Genomic DNA, 26,741 nt, shown 5'->3' with positions numbered 1-26,741 from the left:
AGCGGTCGCGGGCACGGGTACACACATGCGCACGTGCATACATATATACTTAAAAAAAACGATCACATGTACACATACATCCCCGCCCTGGCGTGAAAATATATGCACACACACACATTATATATATATATATATATATATATATATATATATATATATATATATATATATAGGGTGGTCTACAAGTCACTTTACATTTCAAAAAATTAAATAACTTTTTTTCTATTTATATATTTTACTTTCTCTTTTCAGAATTATAAAATAGAATCTTCGGAAATTTTTGGTATTGATAAGTTTCCAACAGAACAACGAGTAAAGATAATTGAATTTTACTTTGCAAATGGACGATCAATTCTTGGAATGCAATGATCTTATATGCGCCATTTCAATGTTCGACATCATCTTAGTGGGTCTGCAATAATGAACTTACTGGCTCGTTTTCAAGAGCAGGGCTCTGTAAATGATAGGTCTAGACGTGAACGAGGTCGTTCAATACTTACACCTGAAAATACTGAAGATGTGATGCGTAGAATTGAGCAGAACCCAACCAAACCCACTCGAAGGCGTTATCAATAACTTGTTATCTCACAGAGTTCTCTACAGCGCATTCAAAGAGACTTCAATTTGTCAATATTTACAACCACTAGACTTTTAGAAATTATGTCAGGTTTCAGGAAACTGCAAGAAATAACAATGAGTTTATTCAGAAGTTGATCATGGGAGATGAGGCTCATTTTCATTTGAATGGCTATGTCAATAAGCAGAATACTAAATTCCGGGGCACCAAAAATCCACGCCAAGTTCATGAGAGTCCAGTGCTCCCAGTTAATCACAGTATGGTAGTGACTAATACAAGAAAGGGTTATTGGGCCCTTCTACTTTGAAGATGCGAATGAAAATGCTGTGACTGTAACTGCTGAGAGATATAGAGATATGCTAGTGAATTTTGTTCAACCTCAGTTAGTAAACATTCCAGAGTATTAGTGGCAACAAGATGGAGTAACTGCACATACAGCTAGAATCACAATGCAGTTGTTAACCATGATGTTTCAGGATGGAAAAACTTCTCGAAATTCCGATTTTGTATGGCCTCCACGTTCACCTGATTCGACAGCACCAGACTTTTGGCTTTAGGGATATCTTAAAGACAAAGTGTATGCAAATAAACCCCTAACAATCCAATAGCTTATGGCAAACATATGACAGGAGATTATTTCCTTAAAACCTCCGATGTTCAGAACTGTCATAGAGAATAGCTTAGAAAGAGTTCAACTTTGCGAAGCCGAGAATGGGGGCTACTTAAGAGACATTATCTTTCGTGATTAATCCAGAACAAATTTCCACACTTTAAACTATGTAATAAAAAAAGGAATAATAAATACAGTCATTTAAGAAACATTTGTTTCATTTTCAAACTGTAAAGTGATTTATGGGCCACCCTTTATATATTTCCAGTTTGTCCGCATTTTACAAAGAACAGGTTAGATTGCTAAAGTCAAATGACTTAACTGATACTTCTCATAATGTCAAAAATTCAAGCGAATAAATAATTTAGTAATGATCGATATTTTCCTTTCTATTCAATTTTTCAGTAAGCAACATTGATGGAGCATTGATGTCGAGCTTGGAACACTTGAATAACTCCAGTTCCGAACGATACCAAGCAGTTTATTTTCTCGCAGACGGTTTCCAAGTACCAATGAGAATAAAAAAAAACCAAATTATTAAAAATGTGCAGGATTTGAATCGAAATCGAAATATCCCGATATTTACTCTCGCCCTCGGTTCAACAGCGGATGTTGTCCTTCTTCAACATATTGCCGCTACTACAGGTGGTCAGTTCAAAAAGATATACGAACTTCAAATAGTAAATGCAGTTGAACTGATGATCGCTTTTTTTGACGAAATCAACGCCCGTTTATTGAAAAACGTGACACTTGAACGTTGCGACCAACAGGCGCGTCGTTTTGATAAGTCGCGTAATTATTACGAAGGATCTGAGAAGATCTTCTATATTTCTTCCAAATGTTTCACCGAAAACGAGAAGCCGATGATCGTCGTTAGTGGTTACGGCTATGAAAAAATAATCAACTACACAATCCCTATCCAAGAAACTGACCTCAAACTACAGTGCAATCAACAGAGAGATTTTATCGAAAGCTACATCGACTTCCTAACTTTAAGAAAAGCGGTTTACCATTATGAATTGAAGAAAATCGATGCACACAGCGTGAGTCATTATTTAATTTCGTAATTTTGTTTTAAAAAACAATAATCGTCATAATTGTAAACAAATTTGTTGTGGGTTTCAATATAACCAACTGGTTGGAGTATTCGTTCCAAGATGAATTCATAAGATATCCTTAGAATATTGTGATATTCCCCAATAAGGTATATAGCTTAATATATATATCGTGACGCAGGCGAGAGAAAAGAAACACACGCATTTTGAAAGCTGTAATTATTGATATTACGAAGTAGTAAAAGGAAGGAAAGAGAAGAAATGTGTGTTGCAAATAATTGGTATTTAGGAGAATTTATTTCTCTGAAGATTTAGCTTTTAACAGTCTTTGAATATTCTTGACCTCACTATTCGTATCGTTCAAAGAACCAACCCACCAAATAGTTCGTTATGTACATAGTCACGAAAAATAGTAAACGTGGTTCATCACAATTTAACCAATTCATTGAACTAAATATATCTGATAATATATCATATGTGTGCCAATTAGATGTTAAGATTTCCTCCAAATCAAATCCTAATAAAACACAATCATTAAAATGTATCATTAATTTACAAACAAGAAATTTGTGCAATTTGAACATTCATACATCGTAATAAAAGTATTTCCTTATAAAACTTTAAGTTTTATAATTACTTCATAACTCTGTATACATGTTTTTCAGGAGAAGCAACCGAAATAATTATTTCAAGTAAACGTTTTGGTATAGTCAAGTAATACATAGAAAACAACAATGTACATAAGGAATTTATAAATAAACTATGTATATCTATTATGTAAGCTCAAAATTAACACATTTCATATATTTATAATGGAATTAAATTGTATTATAATTGGTCATATATGTAAGAAACTCTCTGGAAATGAAATGAAATTTAAAATTTCGAAGGACTATATTTTAAAAGGTAAATTGTAATAAAACTTACTGTGGAAAATCTTATTATTATTATATCGGAATAATATTAACAGAAAGAAAAAAGAAAACTTTGGATTGAGCAAGATGTAAATTTAGATATAAAGATTTGATAAATAGTTTAATAGTTGGGTATAAAAGTATCCATGTCAAATTCTATTATAAGTACAATTATATTATTGGTACAATTAAAAGCGCGAAACTATATATATCAACCTTTCCAAATGAAGTTGTGTAAATACAGGAGCATTTCGGTGGAGTTCTAATAGTTGATTTAATGAGAAAAAATGTATCTATATTATGTTAATTCGAAGTTATATGTTGAGTAGTAGGGAGATAAAATAATAGTAAGAATGAAGACAATTTATAAGATATCGTGTGGAATGCATGATACATAATTAATAATCAAGGTATAGTTTAATGTTGTATAGTATCAAAAAGAGAAGATACAGCGGACATAGTCTTTTCAGAAAATGTCTTGCTAAAATAGTAAAGTAAAATAAAACATTTTTAATAAATAAATAAGCTGACATTTCAATATTTTCATGTTTTAACAATTAAAGAAAATAGTTGTTAAAAAGAATTTGTTTCGCATTTGGCAAATAAAAATAATTGGAAAAATTAAAGACATGTGATTGTAGCGACTTTTTTGTATTTTCTTTCTTTATTTATATTTTCATTTTTCCCTTCTTTCTTTCATAAGAATCACTTGGGTACAACCCAATGTTGTAAGTTAGATTATCACCGGCCATCAGAAGTCTTGTTCCATCCGACAGATGCTTTCCTGCATCATTTAAGACAGACCTATTTATCTCCCCTTTTTGCTATTGGATGATTTTATATGTGTATTTGTAGCATAAACACTGCAAATGACGGCGAATTAAACACAAAAAAATAATCTTTGTACTAAGTGTATTGATGAAATATTAGTACTAAAATCATCAGTATTAAGACTAAACACCAAAAAGATTTAGTACAAACAAACGAATCTTCAACAATGCTAAATATTTGGTTAACTTACTAAAACTGTCAATATTTCTGTGAGGCTAAAATTCAATGCTTTTGTTGTGATTCGGAAAAGTCACTGAGAAAGACTCGGACAGGGATATAGTTATAAAAAGAAACTACGATTGACACTTTAGAGTGATGCCTCTCTGTATATTTATACCGTTAGGAGAGTTCACATATTAAATATGAGTGAGTCCTCACAACACCCATTCAAAGATTTTATGCACCGTAATATCTTTTCCGTTTCGGGTCGATAATTAGTAGTCGGTGAATTTTCTCTTTCTGCCCGACCGTTACTGTTCTGAGGAGTAATTGCTTTTTGTAGTCGTTGTTTTATTTTTTATTTTTATTTTTTGTTGTTTTATTTTTTCTTGTTAAATCAACTTTTCTTCAGTTTCTGTTGTTGTTGAATCTGTTGTTTTTGTAATTTTTGTTGCTGTTTGTTTTTGTTGCTATTGGAACTACCTTTCAGCTGTTTTCTGCTGGTGGTCCATCTGGACTTTCACCATTTGAACGATAATAGCCTTGAAATCCTCAATATGTAGATTTTTAAAAAATTTTAAAAGAACGAAATTTGCTTACTCGGGGGGAAACTTTTTTTCCCATTATTTTTTAATAGCCACTGAAATTTACTAATTACAGTTTATACGTTGAACAAAGTTTACATTTTTTGGAGGGAAAGAAAACCTTTTTAATAATCTTACTTACAGATTTACCTTAGTTTGAATCGAAATATTTTTGAAGGACAGTTTTTAGAACGTTTTTTATCCGGAGCCTAACAAAAGCGAACCGTTACACTTTTAGTTGAAGGACTTATGTGAAGTATTTTCCTAGTGCCAGTTAAAAAATATCTTGTCAGTTGTGTATATCACTCTGTTGTCAGATAGTTTTAGTGTGTAAATCCTGGTGTAGGCTTTTTATTTTTCTTTTTATTTGAAAACGGGTTTGTTGTTGTGGCAATGTTATGTTGTAGGCAACCCTTGATGAAGTCGCCAGATTTGTAATGGCCCGGAAAGATTTTTATATTTACAAGACAGATTACATAAAGAACGAAAGCTGTAATATTTAATGCCAATGTGGCGTACTAGGAGTGACTCTGTAGTCGTATCCCACGGTATATTTATACCGTGGGATACGAGTTCATACATTGTGTATAGAGTAGCTTCAAAGTGCAAAATGCCACCCAGAAATAAAATTCTTATTAAAATAAAATCCTCCTCACCAGTATTATTTTTCTTCCTCCCCACCCTTTATCCTGTTACTCATACAAAAATACTTTCGTGTGAGTTCATTCGTGGTTTGTTCTGGTGGCAAGGATAACTTAATTTAAAATTAATCAGTTTTCACGTAGTTTCCAAAGAACGCAGATGAATATATTCTAGGCTTGAAAAAAATCTGGACTTTGAGTTCATACAGTACACATCCATTTCTTTTCTCTTTTCTATATTAGCCACATTTTTAAGGCTTTTGTTCCGTGTGTTTTTTTTTTTTATGCAGTGGTTAGGTATTCTCAAAAGTGAAATGATCATAAGCATCACTGTTCTTATAAAAAGTAGTCGGATTCACGATGTTGACAAATAGATCCAAATTAAAAACCCAAAAAATCTTTAGCTGGTGATGGAAGCAGTGTTACGCCAGTCGCTTTATCTCTAAGCGGAAAAAACCTTAACGCTTCAAAATAATCTTTCTCTTTCGACCACTGGTAAACTGGATTTTCCTATGGATTTTGATTGTGCACATTTTGGATTTTTAATTTGAATCCGACCCGACTGCTTCTTATGAGAATATTGCCTCTTGTGATCATTTCGCTTTTAAAAACATGTAACCTTAACCCATGTCCTTTTTTACTTTTTTTATATTTTGCATGTCTTTTCTCCATTTTATGAACTCTTTACACTTTTTTGCATATATAACAAGTTTCATATAATGCAGTTTCAATCTATGCTAATACCAGCAAATTCATAGCTACTATATTATTCATTTGGTAATATCTTTCCTCTGATGAAAACAACGCATTTTCTTTTTTTACCCTGCGGATTAAGAAAATCTTGATTTTTTTTTTTGAGTATCCTGTCGAAAAATAAATTCTTGTAAATTATAATTTACAGTCTTTAATTTGTGTTCTTTTATGACGAGCTTTATTTCCTATTTTGGTTATATTGAGCTTTTTTATTTGGTTGGGATTACTATATAAATATCAATATAGGCTTAATAGGATTACTATATAAATATAATATAAGCTTAAACAAATATAAACATAAACAAAAACATAAATACAAACAAATATAAACATTAACAAATATAAAAATATAAACATAAATAAAAACAAATATAAACAAAGATAAACATGAATAAATATAAACATAAATAAATATAAATATAAAAAATATATAAACAAATATAAGCATAAATATAAACCTAAACAAAAACATAAATATAACCATAAACAAATATAAACATTAATATAAACAAATATAAGCATCAACAAATATAAACATAAATAAATATAAACATGAACAAATATAAACATAAATAAATATAAACTTCAACAAATATAAACATAAATAAATATAAACATCAACAAATATAAAAATAAATATAGACATAAACTAATATAAGCAAATATAAACATAAACATAAATAAATATAAACAAATATAGACATAAATATAAACATAAATAAATATAACATAAATATAAGCAAATATTAACAGAAATAAATATGAATACTTAAAATATTAAGGTAAGTTTTTCTTTATCATCTACCGCAAAGATATTAATGAATTCATGACTTACAAAACAAAATCGAATATAAAAGCTAAACACGGAAATAGTAATAGTTCATTTTCTAAATTGGCTCTTGTAAATATTTACTACGTTTAGCATTTTTATAGTAATACTTTTAAGCATTATTTTCCCTTTTTATGGACATAATTTTCATAACCATTTATTGCTGTTGTCACTTTTACATAATGTGATATTTTTCCCTAATTTTCAGAGCCTCGTTTTGACATATCGGACTTTTATAGCTCTTACTTACAAACCGTCAAATCAAAGTAAGTTTTATCGTTTCGTTTTTCATTTAATGATTTACGTTTTCTTCCTTATTTTTCTAATGTCAAAATATGTTATTGCTTTTTTGTGAGAATATGAATATCTGTAAACTGCAAATAATGCTGGTACATGGAATCCACGACATACGAACATATTACTCAACATACACAAAAAATAAGAAAACAATTATCACGTTATTGTTTATAAAAGTTATCTTTTCCTTCGTCAAATTATATTGAATAGAGAAAGGCAATATTAAAGTGATGATTCATTTAGTTCAACATTGCGTTAAGACAATAAAAGATAAAGGAAGAGTTGAAGAGTAGAGTCTTTCGAAGGGTTGCATAGTTCGAGGGTGGAAGTCACCAAAATGTTGACTAGAAAAAGTACAGGCTATATTTGTATTAACTTTATTCGTAATATTCGTCAACATTTGATAATAAAAAGGTTTTAGTGGCAAAATAATTTCAATAGTCTTCTTTAAAAGTTCATAATATGTAGGATGAATGTCCTGTTTGTAAGTAAAGGAACAAAAATTTATAACAGGAGAAAATCTGTACGTGCGTAAGTATTAATTAAAAGGCAAGCTGTATTCATATGTGGTTTGCATATGTGTTGTAATGGTATACGCCAACGTGCGGAAGGTTAGCCATATTGGATAGTGAAGGCTTTTTGTCGACACTGAGAGCCTGTGGTTGGCCGGTTTGCGGTTTATGTCTCAAGAGAGGTGCTTTTTATTCATGGGGAACATGGTCGATTTAGGCAGCTCGCTTCTCTTTAAGAGTGGTGAGCACTCCCTTACGCTTAGTTATTTATTTATCATAAAAATTGTGTGTACATTTCTTAGGGCATACAACAAGTGCCAGGCAGGTGTTATATAACAAAAGATGCTACAATTTTATGATCAGGCATGAAGCCCGAAAGGAATGGGGGGGGGGGTCGTCCACTGGTCTATTCCCTAAAACTAGTTACATCTAGTTTAGAAGCCAAACAAATATTTCAAACATTATTAATGCCAGTTTTTGCTGCTGATGATGTTACCATTTATAGTACTACTGCTGCAATAAATGTTTGTGGGTAATGAAAATTTCAAATGTCCAAGGAACGTTTATGAGTGAAATAGATATTTTTCGTATGAGGAGAAATTGAATACATGTATTTGCTTCTTATAGCGTCGTTGTATTTGCATATATGGAAATATGTGTGTGTGTGACATATATGATAATATGTGTGTGTGTATTACATATATGGAAATATGTGTGTGTATTGCATATATGGTAATATGTGTATGCATTGCATATATGGTAATATGTGTGTGTATTGCATATATGGTAATACGTGTGTGTATTGCATGTATGGTAATATGTGTGTGTATGACATATATGGTAATATGTGTGTGTATGACATATATGGTAATATGTGTGTGTATTACATATATGGTAATATGTGTGTGTATTGCATATATGGTAATATGTGTGTGCATTGCATATATGGTAATATGTGTGTGTATTTGCATATATGGTAATATGTGTGTGTATTGCATATATGGTAATATGTGTGTGTATTGCATACATGGAAATATGTGTGTATGACATATATGGTAATATGTGTGTGTATTGCATATATGGTAATATGTGTGTGTATTGCATATATGGTAATATGTGTGTGTGTGTTGCATATATGGTAATATGTGTGTGTATTGCATACATGGTTATATGTGTGTGTATTGCATATATGGTAATATGTGTGTGTATTGCATATATGGTAATATGTGTGTGTATTGCATATATGGTAATATGTGTGTGTATTGCATATATGGTAATATGTGTGTGTATGACATACATGGTAATACGTGTGTGTATTTCATATATGGTGATATGTGTGTGTATTGCATATATGGTAATATGTGTGTGTATTGCATACATGGTAATATGTGTGTGTATTGCATACATGGTAATATGTGTGTGTATTGCATACATGGTAATATGTGTGTGTATTGCATATATTGTAATATGTGTGTGTATTGCATATATTGTAATATGTGTGTGTATTGCATACATGGTAATATGTGTGCGTATTGCATACATGGTAATATGTGTGTGTATTGCATATATGGTAATATGTGTGTGTATTGCATATATGGTAATATGTGTGTATTGCATATATGGTAATATGTGTGTGTATTACATATATGGTAATATGTGTGTGTATTGCATATATGGTAATATGTGTGTGTATAGCATACATGGTAATATGTGTGTGTATTGCATATATTGTAATATGTGTGTGTATTGCATACATGGTAATATGTGTGTGTATTGCATATATTGTAATATGTGTGTGTATTGCATACATGGTAATATGTGTGCGTATTGCATATATTGTAATATGTGTGCGTATTGCATATATGGTAATATGTATGCGTATTGCATATATGGTAATATGTGTGCGTATTGCATATATGGTAATATGTGTGCGTATTGCATACATGGTAATATGTGTGCGTATTGCATATATTGTAATATGTATGCGTATTACCAAGACGAAACTACGTCGCGCGCACGTTTGTTGTCTGTGAAAGAAATGGAGAAAAGCGAGAGAAAACTGCGGATTTGTATTTCGCTAGCATCAGTGCCGTGCATAGGAACATTACCCCCCTCCTCCGCAGAATGCGCTCTGCGGCCCCTACCGTCCCTACCGACACAATTCATCTAGCGCACCACCTCCCCTTCAACATACTGAACCCACAATGAATGGTACTTTAAGCAGAATAACATGCTCTTGAAAGAACGCAGATATTCCGTAATCATGAAAAACAAATGAAGAAATCGAAGCATTGGTATTTTGCAGCTAACCTTTTAAAACCATTTTAGTATTTCGCAGCCATTTTTATCGCCATTTAGGGGTGTTTGAGCTTTCAATCTCCTACCAGTTTTTTTTAAAGGGATTTTCAAAAAATTTCAACCCATTTTAAAACTATTTTGGTCCAAAATTAGAGTTTAGGAGTTTATTTCAAAAAGTGTTGGTATTGGTTTGGAGGGGGAGAAAACGAATTAAATCAAAACAACATTAAAAGTAACCAAGTCATTTTGAAATGTCTCCATCTAGGAGGAAGTCATTAAACACTAAAAAGCCTCTACATCCATAGTCCCCAGATAGATACAAACTTAATAACTTATTAAAAAATGCGTGAATTTTTTGTGGTTATTTATCTCATACGTTTAGCGTGTTATCTTATAAGTATTTCACTTAAAAGATAATTAATAAATGCGCTACTGCTGCATGAGGCGTGTCCAAAAAATAGCATTTTAGCCCCCCTCAAGTTAAAACGTTTAGAAAAAATAATAAAATTGAAAAATACTACTTTATAACCAATTCAATTTTAAGAAAAGAGATTAAACTTTAAAACAAAACAAAGAAAAGCCCCCAAAAATTACCATTAAGTATTTTAAAATTGAAATTACAAACGTAAATATTACAAATTCAAATTTGTCGCCATTTTGCATTTATGTTTTTTTCGTAAACAAGCAAAGAAAGGTTAATAATTTGAAATAACCGTCGATAAATGAAATTATTTATTTTTTAAATAGTTACTTCAATCACTAATAAGAGGGACTGTAATAATTATTTACTTACCAAGCCGTAATTATACGTAGTAAATATCAAGTTAAACGTGAGGTGTCATGATGTTTACTTTCTTTAAGACGCCCCTTGGAAAAATATGGTAGCTCGCAAGCGATAAAATTTGTTTTAGGTGAATAAGAATTTCGCTTCTGTATTTAAATATTTAAAAAGACACACATATAATGGAAAATTTACATTGATATATGAATGTGTGTGTGTTTTTTGTTGTTTTTTTTATCCTAATTATTTTTATATGTATTTTTTAGCACGTGCGAGCCACCATACTTGTTTATTTTGATATTTTCGCTTATAAAAAAAGATTCGATGAGCGAACACTTACAAATGTTACTGTAAATGTTTTTTCAATCTATTCCCTTTAAGCTGAAAAAATATATTAGCGAACATTGAATTTTTTAAAAATGGTTTTCTCACCAATTTCGGTTTGTTTTAGTGAGATAATAATAAAATAATTTGCATAGGAAAATAAACAAGTTTTAAAAGAAAAAATGGAGAAAACCGCACAAAAATCGGTTAAAAACTCGATTTTAAAGATTTTTGAATTTTGAATAAAAATCAATACGAAACCATGTTTTGTTTTTTATATAATAAAATACATTACCGCCATTGTTAAGGGATAAACCATTAACATACTCAGTTATGTCCCTTTTAAGGAGTCCTTTTCTTTCTCTTTTCCTTTTCTCTTTGAGTGAATAAACACGTGGCGAACTTTTCTCCTGTTGTGTCGACCTTCGTTATTTTTCCCAACCGCCAAATTATATCAAACATGTCAAGTGTAACAGGTTATGGGCCCAGGAGGACGCTAATGTTTGATGGCGATGAGAACAATTATGAAAATGTTCGAAATAAAATTCATGGGACTTTTACACAGACTAAAATTGAAGGCTGAATTAAAAAAGGAAGATGGCGAGATAGACCAACAGAAAAATGAAGACATCTTTGCCGAACTTGTCCAAGTACTGGACGATAGGAGTTTAGCCCTGATTATGCGAGATGCAAAGGACAATGGAAAGAAGGCATTGAAAATCCTCAGGGAACATTATTTATCCCAAGGCAAACCAAAAATAATTGCTTTATATACGGACCTATCAACCCTCCGAAAAAATGACGACGAAGATGTCACAGGGTACGTAATACGAGCAGAAAAGTCAATTGCTGCCCTACGAAACTGTGGCGAGACAATTTTGGACCCACTGTGACCTTACACGTGACCTTACACGACCTTAAACCTCTGATCGCGGCCCAGTTATGATCTTAACCCTGGGTCGATGCCCAATTATGACTATCCTAGTCACCGGGTAATTAATTATGTCGACTGGGCAACCAGGTCTGCCAACCGTTGGTACGTCGCGTCACCCAGTGAGTCCTCGTCAAGGCGTTGGAGGACTCTTCTCGGTAGCACGGTCCTCAAGGCCTGTTCTTCTTGATCGTCTAGTTGGTCGTCCTGTTGACTGGGTGTTCGTTGATGGGAACGGGGTCACAAGTGGCAAGTAAAAGAAATAAAGTTACATGAAACAACAGCACATCAGCAAACAAACTCCGGAGGTTGGTTGATATATAATGTATTTAGGAAATTCATAAATGATTATCTACAGACGTATGTACAATTGAAGATTAAATGGAAGCAAGCAATTAGATTTGTGAATGAGTTTCTTGTTGTTGAAATACTCGGTCGGAGTCGCGGACCGTTGTAATTATCGTTAAGGTGTTCTGGCTGGTCTCTTCCTAGGTCCTCTGAATTCTATTAAGTTGCAAATTGAGCTCTCTGGCGACCAGCGAGGGGGAGAGAGAAGTTGGGTGGCTGGATTCCTCTACCGAGACCTTTTTCTCTGTCTCTCCAAAGACCTCTCTCTGTCTTCTCTCTTCTTCTATCTGATTAAATCGAGTTTTACAGATCTTATATAGTAAAACCCTTGAATAATGACGACGCCTACGTTCGTCTTCGACCAATCAAATTGATCGATAACAATCCATCTGATTCCTTCTCATTGGTCAATTTGGTCTGTGGCAGGTATTATTTTTCCGCCTCCAACTTCCAAAATCAAATTGACTCCTCCCCAACTTGCCTGACCCCGCCTTCTCGATAATGGTTTTTTCCATATTATCAACTGATAATCAGAGGAAATATTATTTTTAGCTTGTAATAGATCACCAGCTTTCATCTATTAAAAAATATCCGTTTGATCTTCGTTCCTCTTTCAATTATTTGTTTTGTAAAAACATCCGCGTGATTTTTAAAAGAAAATATTCTTTACATGTCAGAATTCCCCTTAGCGCCCAAAACAATTTGCCAAAAGACATTTTTAGATAAGTCATATTGAAAAACAATTTATGTCGAACCTTGGGCTGACGTCATTAATTCTTTTGTCAGGCCCAATCTGTTTCGTGTGTGTGTTTCTCAGATCAAAAACTATCCGACATTTCACCTGTCAAACAACACATTTCAAGCCGACCGACATTTCAAATCTCTGTTTCGGAATATTTTGTGTTGACTCGTTTAGTTCAAACGCGTGCGTATTTTGGTTAAAAAATGTTTTAAGTAATCTTTCGCTTTGAAGTTTAGCATGCGATTTCTATTTTTATCCCCCGACCGTATGGTATCCCAACAACAAGATTTTGACACATAAAAATATTAACTAAAAAAAAAAAATTATTTTTTTTTCTGTAACCGGTGTTCGCCCGGGATTGAATATTACATTTAACACAAAAAACGTCACATCGACCCTACTGATCTGATGTGGCCCCTCTTTGGTGTTACACCACTGGCGATAGCCATGTTACTCAAAGGACTACCAGCATCATTTAATACCCTAAAAGCGATAATTACACAAAGAGAAACGCCCCAAACTCTGATAGAATTTAAAGCATCTCTCCGAGCTTATGAGGAAAACTCTACACAAAAAATCGAGGAGGAGGAGGAATCTATCATGAAAGCCTCGTATAAAAAAAGAGACCCCCCATCATGTTTTCGGTGTAACAAAAATGGCCACTTCGCAAAAAATTGTCATAAGAACAGGTGGTGCAGATTTGCGAAACCAGGACACACGACACAAAATTCTGCAGGAAAATACAGCGGACTACTGCCGAAGAAAACAATCACTCATACTACAAGGTAAGAGTAAACCCAAATGTCATTTCTGAAAATTTTGAACTATTAGTCGATTGTGGGGCTACTACACATATTATAAATGATATAAAAAAAAATTATTAATTTTGAGCATAACTTTAACCCAGAGGAACATTATATTGAGCTTGCTGACGGATCAAAAAACAATAACTTAGCGTTAAAGAAAGGAACGGCAAAAGTATCGCTATATGATATAGATAAAAAGAGACACAACATCTATCTAAAAAACGCCTTATTCGTGCCTACATTTGCACAAAATATATTGTCTGTCCAGGCCGCTGTAGGGAAGGGTTGCAACGTGAAATTTTCACAAAACTATGCCATGCTAAGCACCAAAGATGGCGTTAAATTTAAAATAAAGAAAAGAGGGAAACTTTATTATTTAAATGAATGTGTAACAAACAGTGTAAATAATACAAAACACGCTTTAAACACGTGGCACAAATTTTTCGGCCATTGCAATATTCCTGATATTTTAAAAATGTCAACTGTGGTTGAGGGAATGACCATTACTGAAAAAGACAGTAACACACCGTGCGAAACTTGTACCCTCGGAAAAATGCAGGATATCCGTTCAAGAAAACCAGACGAAAGAGCCAAGTACCCTTTGGAACTAGTCCACTGCGACTTGGCAGGTGGAATAGAGCCTGTCGGTATTGGTGGGTTTCGGTACGCCATAACATTTACGGACGATTATTCAGGCTATGTAATGGCATATCTCCTAAGGAACAAAAGCAACACAGTCGATGCTACAAAACAGTTTTTAGCCGATAGCGCTCCTTATGGAAATGTTAAGAGAATAAGAAGTGATAATGGTACTGAATTCACATCAAGAGAATTCAAATCACTTCTTATCCAACACAAAATCCGACATGAAACATCAGCACCATATTCACCGCACCAAAATGGAACTGTGGAGCGGGGATGGAGAACTCTTTTCGAAATGTCGAGATGCATGCTTATAGAGTCCCATTTTACACACGAACTCTGGCCTTATGCTTTCCTGTGTGCAACCTACATCTGAAATCGATGTTATAACCATAGCATAAAATTAACACCTTATGTGGCATTAAAGAATAAAAAACCAAATGTTGAAAACATGAACATTTTTGGAACAATATGCTACGCTCACACTCAAAATAAAAAAAAAGTTCGACCACCGGTCGGAAAAGGGTATTTTTGTAGGCTACGACAAATACAGCCCAGCCTACTTTGTTTACTTTGACGAAAAGAAATCCGTAAAAAAGATACGATTAGTAACTTTCACAAATAAATTCGTCAGTGTAAGGGAGAAAACTCCGGCTATCCCAAAAAATAATTACATTGAACCAACTTTAATCCCTCTATAAATACAAATCATCCCCAATTCAGTGAACACGAAATCAATGACCATGAAACAAATGAACTTGCCCATGATCCCCACCAGAGTAATGCTGAAAATAGTGAAAATCAAGTAGGGGAACAGACAAATAACAGAATTAATGACAATATTGGAAACAGAAATCAAAGATATCCACTAAGGCAGAGAAAACCGCTCCCTTACCTAATAGACTATGACACCAGTAATAACCCAAGTGATGAAGAATATATAAACTCGTGTGAAACAAAAATTATCCCTGGATCATACCAGGAAGCCATTAATTCCCCGGATGCAAACAAATGGAAATTAGCAATGGAAAGGGAAATGAATTTCTTAAAGGAAAACAACATTTTCACGCTGACAACCCTCCCTGAAAACAAAAATGTAGTTGGGGGAAAATGGGTGTATAACATCAAAAAAGACGACAAAAATGATGATGAGTACAAAGCCAGATATGTTGCTAAGGGGTACAGCCAGATAAAGGGCATAGACTATCACGAAACCTATGCACCTACCACAAAAATTACCACCATTAGAATCCTAATACAATTTGCTATGCAATATGAACTAATAATACATCAGATGGATGTCAAATCCGCATACTTAAATGCCAATATAGACTGTGACATTTATACCCAACAGCCAGAAGGATACAGAGTTCCAGGCAAGGAAAGATTTGTTTGGAAATTAAATAAGTCGCTCTATGGGCTAAAGCAGAGCGGCAAAAATTGGAACGACCTACTAAGCAAAGAACTTCTGCTTGAAAATTTTAAGCAAAGCCTTATCGATCCATGCATGTTCGTGAAAGTAAACGAAGCTAAGAGAATCATTATCCTCGTATGGGTAGACGATATCTTAATCGCGGCAAATAGTTTAAACACTATAGCAGAAGTTAAGACCCGACTCAAGCAGAACTTCGACATGAAAGACTTGGGGCAAATCTCACGATTTCTGGGTGTAGATTTTATCATCGAAGGAAACAAAATAGAGATGAATCAGCGAGCATATACAGAAAAATTATTCGAAAAATTCGATATGTTAGACTGCAAGCCAAGATCAACACCCTGTGAACAAAAATTAACCTTTTCTCAGGAAGCGGAAGCCTTTGATCCCACTAGATACAGAGAGGCTATAGGAAGTTTGGTGTATCTATCAACTTGCACCAGACCTGACATTTCATGGGTTGTAAACAAATTATCGCAATACAATCAAAGTCCCGCAATTGAACACTGGAATGCAGTTAAACATGTATTCAGATACCTAAAGGGAACCCTTGTTTTTTGTTCATCTTTCAGGAAATGTGAAAGCGGCCTGCAGTTGACGGGATATACTGATGCTGATTGGGGTAGCTCTGAAGACAGAAAGAGTACGTCAGGGTATTGCTTCTCCCTAAATGAGGAAGGATCAGTCATTGCCTGGAAAAGCAAGAAGCAGCCCACAGTAGCGTTATCCACATGTGAGGCAGAATATACGGCAATGACGCCAGCTATACAAGAGGCACAATACATTTCGCAGTTGGTAAATGAAATGGGCTACCCAAGAAAATGGGAACAAGCAATAGTATATTCCGACAACCAGAGTGCAATCTGCATAGCAAAAAATTCCATCACAAGCCAGCGAGTAAAGCACATAGATATTATGTACCACTACATAAGGGACAAAATAAACAAGGGTATGATCAAATTAATCTATCTGTCGACTGACCAAAATACTGCAGATTGCTTTACTAAACCCATGGCTAGAACTCGCCTACATTGCGTAAAAGCAAAATTATCAGGATGTTAAGTTTAAGCGGGGGTGTTAAGGGATAAACCATTAACATCCTCAGTTATGTCCCTTTGATTTCTAACTCTCCCTTGTAAGGAGTCCTTTTCTTTCTCTTTTCCTTTTCTCTTTGAGTGAATAAACACGTGGTGAACTTTTCTCCTGCTGTGTCGACCTTCGTTATTTTTCCCGACCGCCAAATTATATCAAACATGTCAAGTGTAACAGCCATTTTGGATCGGTCATTAATACAGTTTCAATTTCAAACAAAACTGCTCTCCAATATGTCTGCTCTTCCTGAATCAGTTTACTAGATTGTAAGTCAATAGAGTTGCCTGACCGTTTATCATGCCACGCCATCACTCACTCCTCATGATGAGTTGATTGTTCAGGTGTCCACAGGTTACCAAATCCTTGGAACGAAGACAGGCCCCCACGACTTTTGCTTTCACTACTGAACAAACGGCAGGCAAAACAGAAAACTCGATCTGCTGACTTCGCGTAAACAAGCCCAAAACGTCTAACAGTTTCATTATTTTTTAGTGTCAAATAATAGTTCTTTTTAGAAAACTTCCGCGATGGATTTTCCTGGTTAAATGGGAAATCATAATCTGTCAGCTGGACGGGACCCTTCGAAACCAAATTAATACGTTGTGTTTCATTTAATTATTTCCAATCAGCAGGATCATCAGAGACACGACAAGGCACATAACTTGGATCAGTATGCTCGAACGTTGTCTGGGTTAGCCATTGCTCATCTGGCACTCCACTTTTAGGCTCAAATCAGAGACGGATTGTGTGCCAACGCCAGGGTTATTATGTATATGTAACTGCGAGATGTTTGAAGAGAAAAATGCAGATATCTTGTGAGTCTTTTCAATAGCATTTGCAACTCTCTGTATTTTCAACTTTCTTTTCTGGGATCCGCTGAATTCGTGAACACATTTCATTTTAGATTAGACTCAATATTCAATAATAATTAAAATACTATCAAGCGCAACAAATAATCCACTACCGGAAATGGAAACAAGTATGTGATCTTTGATTAACGCTGTTTTGTTAAATAAATGTTACTGATATAACAGGTAACGAAGTGTCTGTGTAACGTCACTAATGTTACAGGCCAAGTGAATTGAATCCAAGCTCGAGGTAAAAAAAAGAACGTTAGTAATAATGTGTATAAAAAAAACTGTATGTAGGAATTGGCGTTAATTTGCAAATAGGGTTTCAAACAGCAATATATATATATATATATATATATATATATATATATATATATATATATATATATATATATATATATAAAGATTTTCATTAAAAATTCAAATAAACAGTTCAATAAAAAATATATATTCGTATTCGCAAAAAGGACGTCTATTGCCAGTATTTAGTCTTTCATTTTAAATTTCTTTAAAATAAAATAAAAAAAAGAAAATTGAAATCCACTTACAGTTATTTTAAAGCCAAAATTTCTTTTTCAGTTTTTTTTTTTTTTTTTTGTCTTTCTTAGTTTGAAAAATAAACTTGATCAGAAAAATGTAAAATATAGTAGCGTATTATAATCACGGGTTACGGACAAAACGAAGACTGCTAATGAAAAATGAAAGTAAATAAAATCACGCATGCGTAGAAGAATCCAATGAGCCAAAATATTTAAAACCATAAAAGAAATAACCATTAAGAAATTAAAAAAATCTAAATTAAAAAAAAAACACTTAACAAAAAATTCGGTTTCTGCAAGAACGTCAAAAAAATTAACCAACCCTTCACCCATTTCACTTTGGAAGATTCCAGCAAATTTAATAGACTAACTGACAGGAATAGGGTGGGGGTTGCTGATGCAAGAATGAATATCCCTTTGAAGTTGTCTATAACCAAACTATTGGCGGCCGTCGATTCTACCTCTTATCACATTCTTTTTCATGGCTGTTGTTTCTTTATTTATTTTATTGTTTTTGGTCGAGTTTTGCGACCGTAAACTAATACGACGCCGCTACATTTTCTTAAGCGATTTAGTATATCCTGAAACTTTTACATTTATTTTTTATGTTGAAACAGATATATATATAATCAATTTCTTTTTGAAATTCATTTTTAAAAAATGGACAGGGCCTCGAAAGGCCTCTTCAAATATATGTATATTAATAAATAAATAAATATATATATATACATATATATATATACATATATATATACACATATATATACATATATATATATACATATATATATATATATATATATATATAGAGAGAGAGAGAGAGAGAGAGAGAGAGACCAAAAAGCATAATGAATAAAAAAAAAAATGAAAATAAAGGTTAGCTAACCAGGTTTCGTTCCTCGCTTATACAAAGCTAAATCGAGAAAAATACGATTTAAAACAAACAAAAAAAAGTCAAGAATATGGCGGGGGTAGGAAAAAAATACGGGTCTCTATACGCTTTGGGACTCTTTTTGCCCTATAAACCAAAAATATAATTTAATCAAAACGTTAGCACATAGGGGCTTGATGATTTGTTCGGAAGTTAATTTGGATGACGAACTCAAATTTATCACTAAGACCCTCTGTAATAATGGTTACCCCTTGGATATTGTTGAAACTACTATCAATAAGAAAGTTTCAAATTTTCATAAACTCATAAACTCAAAGAAATTATAGCAAATAGATATCCTATGTATCTACGTCTACCTTGGCTAGGTAACATCATTGACCGATCTGCTAAGCAAATTTCTTTGTCTGTGCAACGGTGTTATTTTGCATCCAACCCGCGTGTTGTTTTTTTCAACTAGGCATATGTTGCCGTCTATTCGCAAAGATGTTCTTCCCCCCTCCACCATAATAATTCTATTATTTATTTATTTATTTAAATGTAGTTGCAGTGCGCAGTGTGTTGGGCGAACATCTCAAAAATAAAATTTTCGTTTGAAACAGCATGTGCCTTCACAGATTCGTTATGCAAATTTTTCACCCTCGGATGTTCTGAGTAATACGTATGGTTCTGCGATTTGCGACCATCTTATAAATAACTATGCATGTGCCGCGAATTTCAGTGCTGACATGTTTACGATCTTTAGTAAGTCCTACTCTCCCTATCATTAGAAAATTTTAGAGACTCTTTTTATTAAGTCATTGAGACCTTCTCTTTACAAGCAAAAAGAAAATCTTCTTGGACTTAATTTTAGTCTCTATGTAATTTTTTCCCCGTTTATTTCTATTTTATTTTTCTTATTTTTTTCCTACCCCGCCATATTCATGACTTTTTTGTTTGTTTTAAATCGTATTTTCCTCGATTTAGCTTTTGATAAGTGAGGAACGAAACCTGGTTAGCAAACCTTTATTTTTATTTTTTAAATTCATTATGCTTTTTTGTCTGTATTTAGCCGTTATAAAATTCTGTACCCCCCCGGAAAATTTTCAAATATATATATATATATATATATATATATATATATATATATATATATATATATATATATATATATATATATAGTAATTTATAAAATATATATGGCGATTAAGCTACACTGAATATTCTGCGTTTCATCCAACTATAGGATTCGTCAGGCTTATGCGCGAATTTTGTGGTTGCTTCTTGTTTTTATATATGTTGAGGATTTCTAGTTGGCCAATTAGCTTTCTAGTATCCACCGCGCCCCTTCCTATCAGCCAATGGGCATGCATTTTATCAAACAAAGGATCTGTTTTAGAACTAGGTTAGTGGTTTTAGGTAGACGTTCTCCTTTTTTTTATACATATAAATATACCTATGTGTACACACATACATGCACATATATATACACACATATATATATATATATATATATATATATATATATACATATATGTGTGTGATCGTTTATGTATATTCATGTTTATTTAATTTATTTATTTATTTGTTTGTTTTCTATTGTTATTGTTAGTTTTAAAGCTATTTTGTATCGCTATCCTAGAGTAAGTTTTATTTTGTGAACACAGTTGTTTGCTATTTCCCGCATACAGTTTAATAGATTTTGAGGTTCTTTAAAGTACAGGATAGAAAATTTTTCATGGAGGCATAATTTACATGGGTCGTCTAAATGTCTGCATGTGGTTTTTTTATTTTTGAATGTGCTTTTGTGGTCATGACCACAAAAGCACATTCAAAAATAAAAAAAACACCGTATAAAAACAACACTAGCGAATAAATACTGGGAACTCAAAGAAAGCGGACATTCGCCGGTAGTCGAATGGAAAATAATGAGACAAGCTACCACATGCAGACATTTAAACGACCCATGTAAATTATGCCTCCATAAAAAATTTTCTTATTTTTTTTATTAATAACTAATTTTCTATCTTCACATTTTTCGTAATTTGTGAATATGTTAGTATTTTCGCCATGACATTTGTTTTGAATTTAGGAAAACTCGTCGCCGGAAAACTCGTTTATAAACATAATAAACGCTTTAAAATAAGTGAAACCACTAAGAACTGAGGTAGAAAACGGACACTTAGAAAATCGATTTTATTTAAAAAAAAAAAAACATTAAACAAGTAAAATATATTTTTTTAAATATTATGGGGGGTTATAGTCTATTTTAAAAAACAATATCTCCTTCAAGAACGATCATAAAATGTGTTTTCAATCGATATTTATTCAATAAGGGACCAGTTTTCCTACCAAGCGAAAGGGGGCGAGTTTTCCGGGGTCGAGTTTTCCGGGTACGAGTTTTCCGGAGACGAGTTTTCCCAGGACGAGTTTTCCGGGCACCTAATTGGATACGTTTATTATTAACAAGCAATTTATTAATAACTAGCAGGGCTGCCTGGCGTTTCCCGGGTGTTTGGAGGTGTGTGTTGAGCAAAATAAAAAAAAAAGTGGTAGGAAGGCAGGCTCCAACATGTACCGCAAAGGAGGAAAAGAACCGGAAAAACCTAACGTCTTTGCTGTTACGACCACCGCCAAAATGACGTAGGTTTAAATTAAGGCTAGACAATTGAAAAGAGGGGGTGACTTTCCAAAATATCGGTAGAAAAGTGTCCAGTTGAGGTTGAAGAAATTAATGTTTTTAGCCAATTTTTCGGTATTTTTCGTCTGAAGGGTCGAGCTTCAAAACGATACTTATCTTGTGAAAATCCGTCGCCTCTGTCGAAAGTTTTAGGCAGACATGCAAACATACATACATACATTTATATAATGGTAGCTCAAATTTTCGACCCAAACCGATTAAAAAGCTTGCCTTTTCTCTGAATACCCTTTATGTAAAATTGCAAATGTTTAGACCAGAAATTGTCTGAGTAATTTTGTAGAGACCGCAGAGGTCAATGTTTTTAAACTTTGACCCCTATTATAACCCCTTAACATTTACTGTTTTGGATTCAAATCAAGTTATTAAGTTAGATCCATGTCCAAGGAACTTAGATCTAAAATTTCAATTGTTTATACCCAAATTTGTCGGAGGAGTTTGGTAGAGGCCAACTCGTTGAACTTTGACCCTTTAACAGCCAAATTTCTGGTCAAAAACCGATTACAAAGATTTTCCCAAATCTCACTTCCCTGTATATCAAATTTCGAATCTGTTGACTGAAAATTGACTGTGTTATTGTGTAGGGAAATGTACACACACACACACACACACACACACACACACACACACACACACACAGATATATATATATATATATATATATATATATATATATATATATATATATATATATATATAGAGAGAGAGAGAGAGAGAGAGAGAGAGAGAGAGAGAGAGAGAGAGAGAGAGATTTTCAACCATCTTATAAAATATTTTTATGGATTAAAAAAATCTTAATTAATTAATTGATGAATGTTTAATTTTATTCTAAAGCTATAAATAAAAGATTCTACCCGGGCCTTTTTTTCTAGGAACAAATAGTAGTATCTGTTTTGATGCTACACTTAGTCTATTCTGTCCTAGGCTAATGACGTAGAAATCCTCCTAGATTTAAGCAATATTTGTTAGTTTTGTTCTAATTCAGAGTTCTTCCTTTTTTGGAAAGTTGGATGTTTCCCACATTAAAAACCGACCTTGCATTTAAATTTGCTCGTGTGAGGAGGCAAGAAAATAGAAACAATCGAATACAAACTATATTAGACAAGCAAAAGTTACTTAAGAGCCATGTTAAAATAATAACATTATTATTTAAAAACCATTCTTAACATGCGGAGGATAGAGACATAATTAACTATTTTATACTTTAATCTAACAATTCACTAAACACAAAATACCGTCAAAAAATATGGTAAAAAATACATTTTACCCATCTTGAATATGGGTAGAATGGGGACATAATTACATATTCTGTACTTTCATCTAACAATTTAATAAACACAACTACTGTTAAAAATTAATTTAACTCGAAAATCTTACTATCTTACCCAGCGTAGTCCCCTCCCTCTAAACATTCAAGTAGGGTTTTTTGGGGGGGGGGGTTTTTTGCTATTACGTTTCAACAACTTTAAAAATGTGCATAAAGAAGTAATTAAAACTAATAAATATTTAAGATCTGACACTGGGGAATTACTTTCGTATATAAATTTAACGTTTAACAACGCCACTTCATGGCCAGTTAGCGTCCAATCGATCGGAGTTTCTATTTTTGTTAGAAAAGGATGAGATGAAGTCATATAATTTGTGACTTTCTTTAAGTTGACTTGAATATTAAATTCAATTGTATAACGACATTTTAAAAAAGTTCAATCATATTTAATTTTTATTTCATATAAAAATCATTTTTATTTTGTTTCAAATATTCTTAAAATTGAGGAGTAGGTCTTTGGCAAATAATTTTCACATTCAGCTAACAATTTATGAAATAAAAGGGACAAAACGAAAACGTGTTAAAATAAACAAAACAAATAACAAAAACTGCTACCATAGGTGAGATAAGTTACTCTTGTACTTATTTGGATAACTTTTTTTTGTGTTTAAACTTATTTTGAAGCATTTTTCTGTAAGAAATATTTCGTGTAACTTTAACTCCTAATAAAAAAATGTGTTTCTTATGAGAGATCTTCCCGGCGTTTTTATTTTTCTAATAATATAATAAACACAAATACCGTTGTAACGAATTTAACTTGAAAATAATATATATATAATATATGTGTGTGTGTGTGTGTGTGTGTGTGTGTGTGTGTGTGTGTGTGTGTGTGTGTGTGTGTGTGTGTGTGTGTGTGTGTGTGTGTGTGTGTGTGTGTGTGTGTGTGTGTGTGTGTGTGTGTGTGTGTGTGTGTGTGTGTGTGTGTGTGTGTGTGTGTGTGTGTGTGTGTGTGTGTGTGTGTGTGTGTGTGTGTGTGTGTGTGTGTGTGTGTGTGTGTGTGTGTGTGTGTGTGTGTGTGTGTGTGTGTGTGTGTGTGTGTGTGTGTGTGTGTGTGTGTGTGTGTGTGTGTGTGTGTGTGTGTGTGTGTGTGTGTGTGTGTGTGTGTGTGTGTGTGTGTGTGTGTGTGTGTGTGTGTGTGTGTGTGTGTGTGTGTGTGTGTGTGTGTGTGTGTGTGTGTGTGTGTGTGTGTGTGTGTGTGTGTGTGTGTGTGTGTGTGTGTGTGTGTGTGTGTGTGTGTGAAAATAAAAATTACAATAAGTTTACCAAGGTAATCAAAATGGTAAACTTAAAATATATTATAAATATTAAAGAGTTAATATTTACAAGTAAAGTAATCTCAACCGAAATAGAGCTTATAATATGAACAAATGATTAATAAAACATGTTAAAAAACATCTTGAAAAAGAGTTTTATATATATATATATATATATATATATATATATATATAGTTACAAATTTTTTTTTTTTTGTATATAATACTTTTATATATTACTAATATAGTTTTGGATTTCCTTTATTAATATATTCTGGTTAATTTTATACGGTTCAAAAGCATCAGGATAACGAACAAATGCTTTATTTAACTGTTTAAATATTTTAGTTTTATCCCCACCTTGTTTTATCATCCTTATTACCTAGCTAGAAACTGGGGGTATAAAATCTATTAATGTTAAAGTAACGCGAGCTATTCTCAAAAACTCTGACATAATGGTTCCATAAAACATAAAAACAGGGCAAGTACTGTCTTTATGCGGCATACGAACTATTTGAAAGAGTAAAGAGTTTCTTTTATCAAATATTTTATAAAGAAAAATCTCATCCTCAATTTTTATATCTAAATCCAGAAATGTAGTCTGTTGTCCTCTATGTTCAAAATTCAATTCTAACTCCTTTGGATATATAAGATGTTTGTTTTTTCCGAATTCATCGTTCACCTATAAATCTATATCTATAAATATATATATGCATCTACATCTATAATGTCTATAAATCTATATCTATAAATTTATATATATATATATATATATATATATATATATATATATATATATATATATATATATATATATATATATATCTTTCTGTTAAGTTATATTATTGTTTCGGCTACACTGCCGTTTTTTTTTGCCGTCTGTAGCGTCCTCAAACTTTTACAGAAATGTTCGCTGTTTTTGGGATGAAAGAGTGGAAGAGTGAATGACGTCAGGGGGGTTGCGAGGAGGGCGGAAGAGGAAGAGAGGAATGGAACAAGGAGGGAAGGTGGGGGGGGCGTTTGGTATGTCGATAAGGTTTTAATTTTGGGGTTTAAGGAACTTGTGGGGGAGGGTCTTGGAGGTTCATTTCTGGTGTGGCTGAGGGCATAGGGATACATGAGGAGAAGGGGAATATGTGGGGGTGGGAGGAGGGGGGTACTTTAAAATTCGAGTCTTAGTGTTAAAGTTTTTAGCGTCTCGTTAGTGAGGTGATTTCTTGGTAAGTATGTCTTGAGCTGTTGGGTGTTCGCTTATGTTTGGAGGCGGGGGGGGGCTATGATTCGGTTTATTTATTTTTTGATTTTATTTTGTTGTTAATTGTTTGGAGAGGGTCAGCGAGCGGTCGCGGCCACGGGTACACATCTGCACACGTACACATATATACTTAAAAGAAACGGTCACAGGTACACATACATGCCCGCCCTGGCGTGCAAATATATGTGCGTATGTGCGCCTGCATGCATAGACACCTGCGTTGTTCTCGCTTGCGTCAAATTTTCTTTAAGGTGCCAAGATTGGGTGCGCGTGCGTAGGCATGGATGCGCACATACATACATCGACGCCCCCGCCCCAAGGAGGCGATTATACGGGCTCATATGCGCATATTGATTCAGGCATACTAGCACCCCACGCATACGTTCAAGCGCGTGCGCGCATGCAGATACCAATACTCGTGAGCACATACATCGACATATATACACAGCTGCACGCTCCCACACACTATGTGGACAGCAGGCAGCGGGCATCTAAACTCTCACATCCACACACGCATACACAGGCACGGGCACACATACATCGGTACCAAATGTACACACGGACGCCCACGTGGATGTACACGTGTGTGCATACACACATATACATACCCAGTTATACAGACAGTTATTGGTATAGACATATTCGTCTGGATAGATTTAAATCTAAGTTCATTTGTGGGTACATAGGCGCAATACTTTCGTTCGATGTAGATATGGTTATACATAGATATGAGCATAAACTCATTCCCAGGGTTCTGTACATAATGTTTTCATTTTCATTAGTGGGTTT

At 33.5% G+C, this 26,741-nt stretch overlaps 1 protein-coding gene across 5 annotated transcripts in view; it reads left to right on the top strand.

The window, feature by feature from the left end:
- LOC145249653 (inter-alpha-trypsin inhibitor heavy chain H1-like) overlaps positions 1 to 26,741 on the top strand; it is a 362,855-nt gene that overhangs the window by 184,126 nt on the left and 151,988 nt on the right. For all 5 annotated transcript variants that reach the window (XM_080111426.1, XM_080111425.1, XM_080111424.1 and 2 more), the window contains 2 exons: positions 1,593 to 2,230; positions 7,162 to 7,219. In XM_080111426.1, coding sequence (XP_079967552.1) covers positions 1,593 to 2,230; positions 7,162 to 7,219 — 696 coding nt within the window. The remainder of the gene's footprint in view (positions 1 to 1,592; positions 2,231 to 7,161; positions 7,220 to 26,741) is intronic.

This window comes from Euprymna scolopes, chromosome 28 (genome assembly GCF_053919585.1).
Source record: "Euprymna scolopes isolate OS-2025 chromosome 28, ASM5391958v1, whole genome shotgun sequence".
Classification (NCBI taxonomy): domain Eukaryota; kingdom Metazoa; phylum Mollusca; class Cephalopoda; order Sepiida; family Sepiolidae; genus Euprymna; species Euprymna scolopes.
The sequence above is the reverse complement of the archived record's forward strand: the minus strand, read 5'-3'. Positions and strand labels throughout refer to the sequence as shown.